The 1,281-nt window shown below is 64.2% G+C and overlaps 1 protein-coding gene across 1 annotated transcript in view; it reads right to left on the reverse strand.

Moving 5' to 3' along the window:
- Positions 1–146: 146 nt before the first annotated feature.
- Positions 147–1,281, reverse strand: part of MNEG_14409 (Nitric oxide synthase-interacting protein) — a gene marked incomplete at both ends in the record, with an annotated part of 3,454 nt that continues 2,319 nt past the window's right edge. The window contains 4 exons of the mRNA XM_014037118.1: positions 147–161; positions 259–326; positions 705–785; positions 1,121–1,259. Of these exons, the coding sequence (XP_013892572.1) occupies positions 147–161; positions 259–326; positions 705–785; positions 1,121–1,259 (303 nt within the window). The remainder of the gene's footprint in view (positions 162–258; positions 327–704; positions 786–1,120; positions 1,260–1,281) is intronic.

The raw sequence follows: 1,281 nt of genomic DNA on the forward strand, positions 1-1,281 counted from the left end.
GATTGCATGAGGAGCATATCGGGTGGGTAGAGCAGTTGGTGGGTTGGGGATGGGGGTGGGGTGTGAGCCCTGGGCGTGTTGCAGATGCAGGTCAGGCAGCGGGATGGGTGCGTGCGCAGGCGGGGAGGGCAGATTGCTTGGGGCGCTCAGGTCACCCGCGTCTTGACAAGGGGCGTGGGCCCGCCCACCCATGGGACTCCGGTTTGGGGGTAACAAGAGGTCGCAACAAGAAAGCGGCGTTGCCCGTTCCCTGCTCACCTTCTTGCCCTTGAAGACGCCGTCCGGCTTAACGCACTTCTCATAGGTCCCCTCCAGCAGCACGTCGCCTGGGGGAGGGGGTGCGGGCCATGGGGCAGCCTGAGAAGGGGGAGGCCGGTCGCGGAATACACTGCCGCCAAACCGGCCCCAGCTTGTGCAATCACGAGTAAGGCACATGCCGGGCGTGGCGACGCTGCTGCCGCGAGCTGTGGATGCTCGGTCACGGGCCCCCCCCCCCTTTTGGTCAATCCAGATCAGCACGCGTGCAGAAACAAAAACAACTCGCTCACCACAAACACACACACACACACACACACACACACGCTTTTATTCTCTCACCTGCAATCAGCTGCACACACTTACCCACACCCTCACTCACTCACGCGCACACAAACATGCGCACACACACGTGCTCGTGTGCGCGTGCAAGCAGCCGTGCCACCCACCCGTTGTCGTCAGCACGACGAGCCTGCTGGTGTTTGTGAAGGTGTCTTTAGTGATGGGGTCCATGAACAGCCCCGCGTCACCTGCGGGATGGGCAGGGTGACACAGGACCCAGGATGGTGGGGGGTGGGGGGGGGGGCTTGATGAGGTGGCGTCGGCGCCTGGTGCTCCAACAGAAGTGTCGGCAGCCGGAAAGCAAGTTGTAGTGTTGGGTGTCAGCATGCACGAAACACCGTGGCGCGCAGGCACCACGCAGGCACGCATGCAGGCATACAAAGCGTCTCCGTCGCGGGCGTTAGGAAGCCTATCCTCGCACAGCACGGCACAGCACAACCGACAAGGAGCGGTGATTCACGCCGTGGGTTCTGCGGCCAGTGGTTCTGCGCGCTTCCGGGGCGCTCGTGAAGTTCCCACCCACCCTCGCCGACGGGTGTGAACTTCACGTCCACGAGGTCCTTGAGCCGCAGCTTCTTGCCGCTGGCGGGGCAGTAGGTGCTGCCGTCGGGCTTCTCCTTGGACAGCTTGGCCTCGGGCGCCTTGGACGGCACCCAGAACGCCTGGGGGCCGCGGGGGGGGGGG

Source organism: Monoraphidium neglectum (genome assembly GCF_000611645.1).
Source record: "Monoraphidium neglectum strain SAG 48.87 unplaced genomic scaffold scaffold04465, whole genome shotgun sequence".
In the NCBI taxonomy this organism is placed as follows: Eukaryota; Viridiplantae; Chlorophyta; class Chlorophyceae; order Sphaeropleales; family Selenastraceae; genus Monoraphidium; species Monoraphidium neglectum.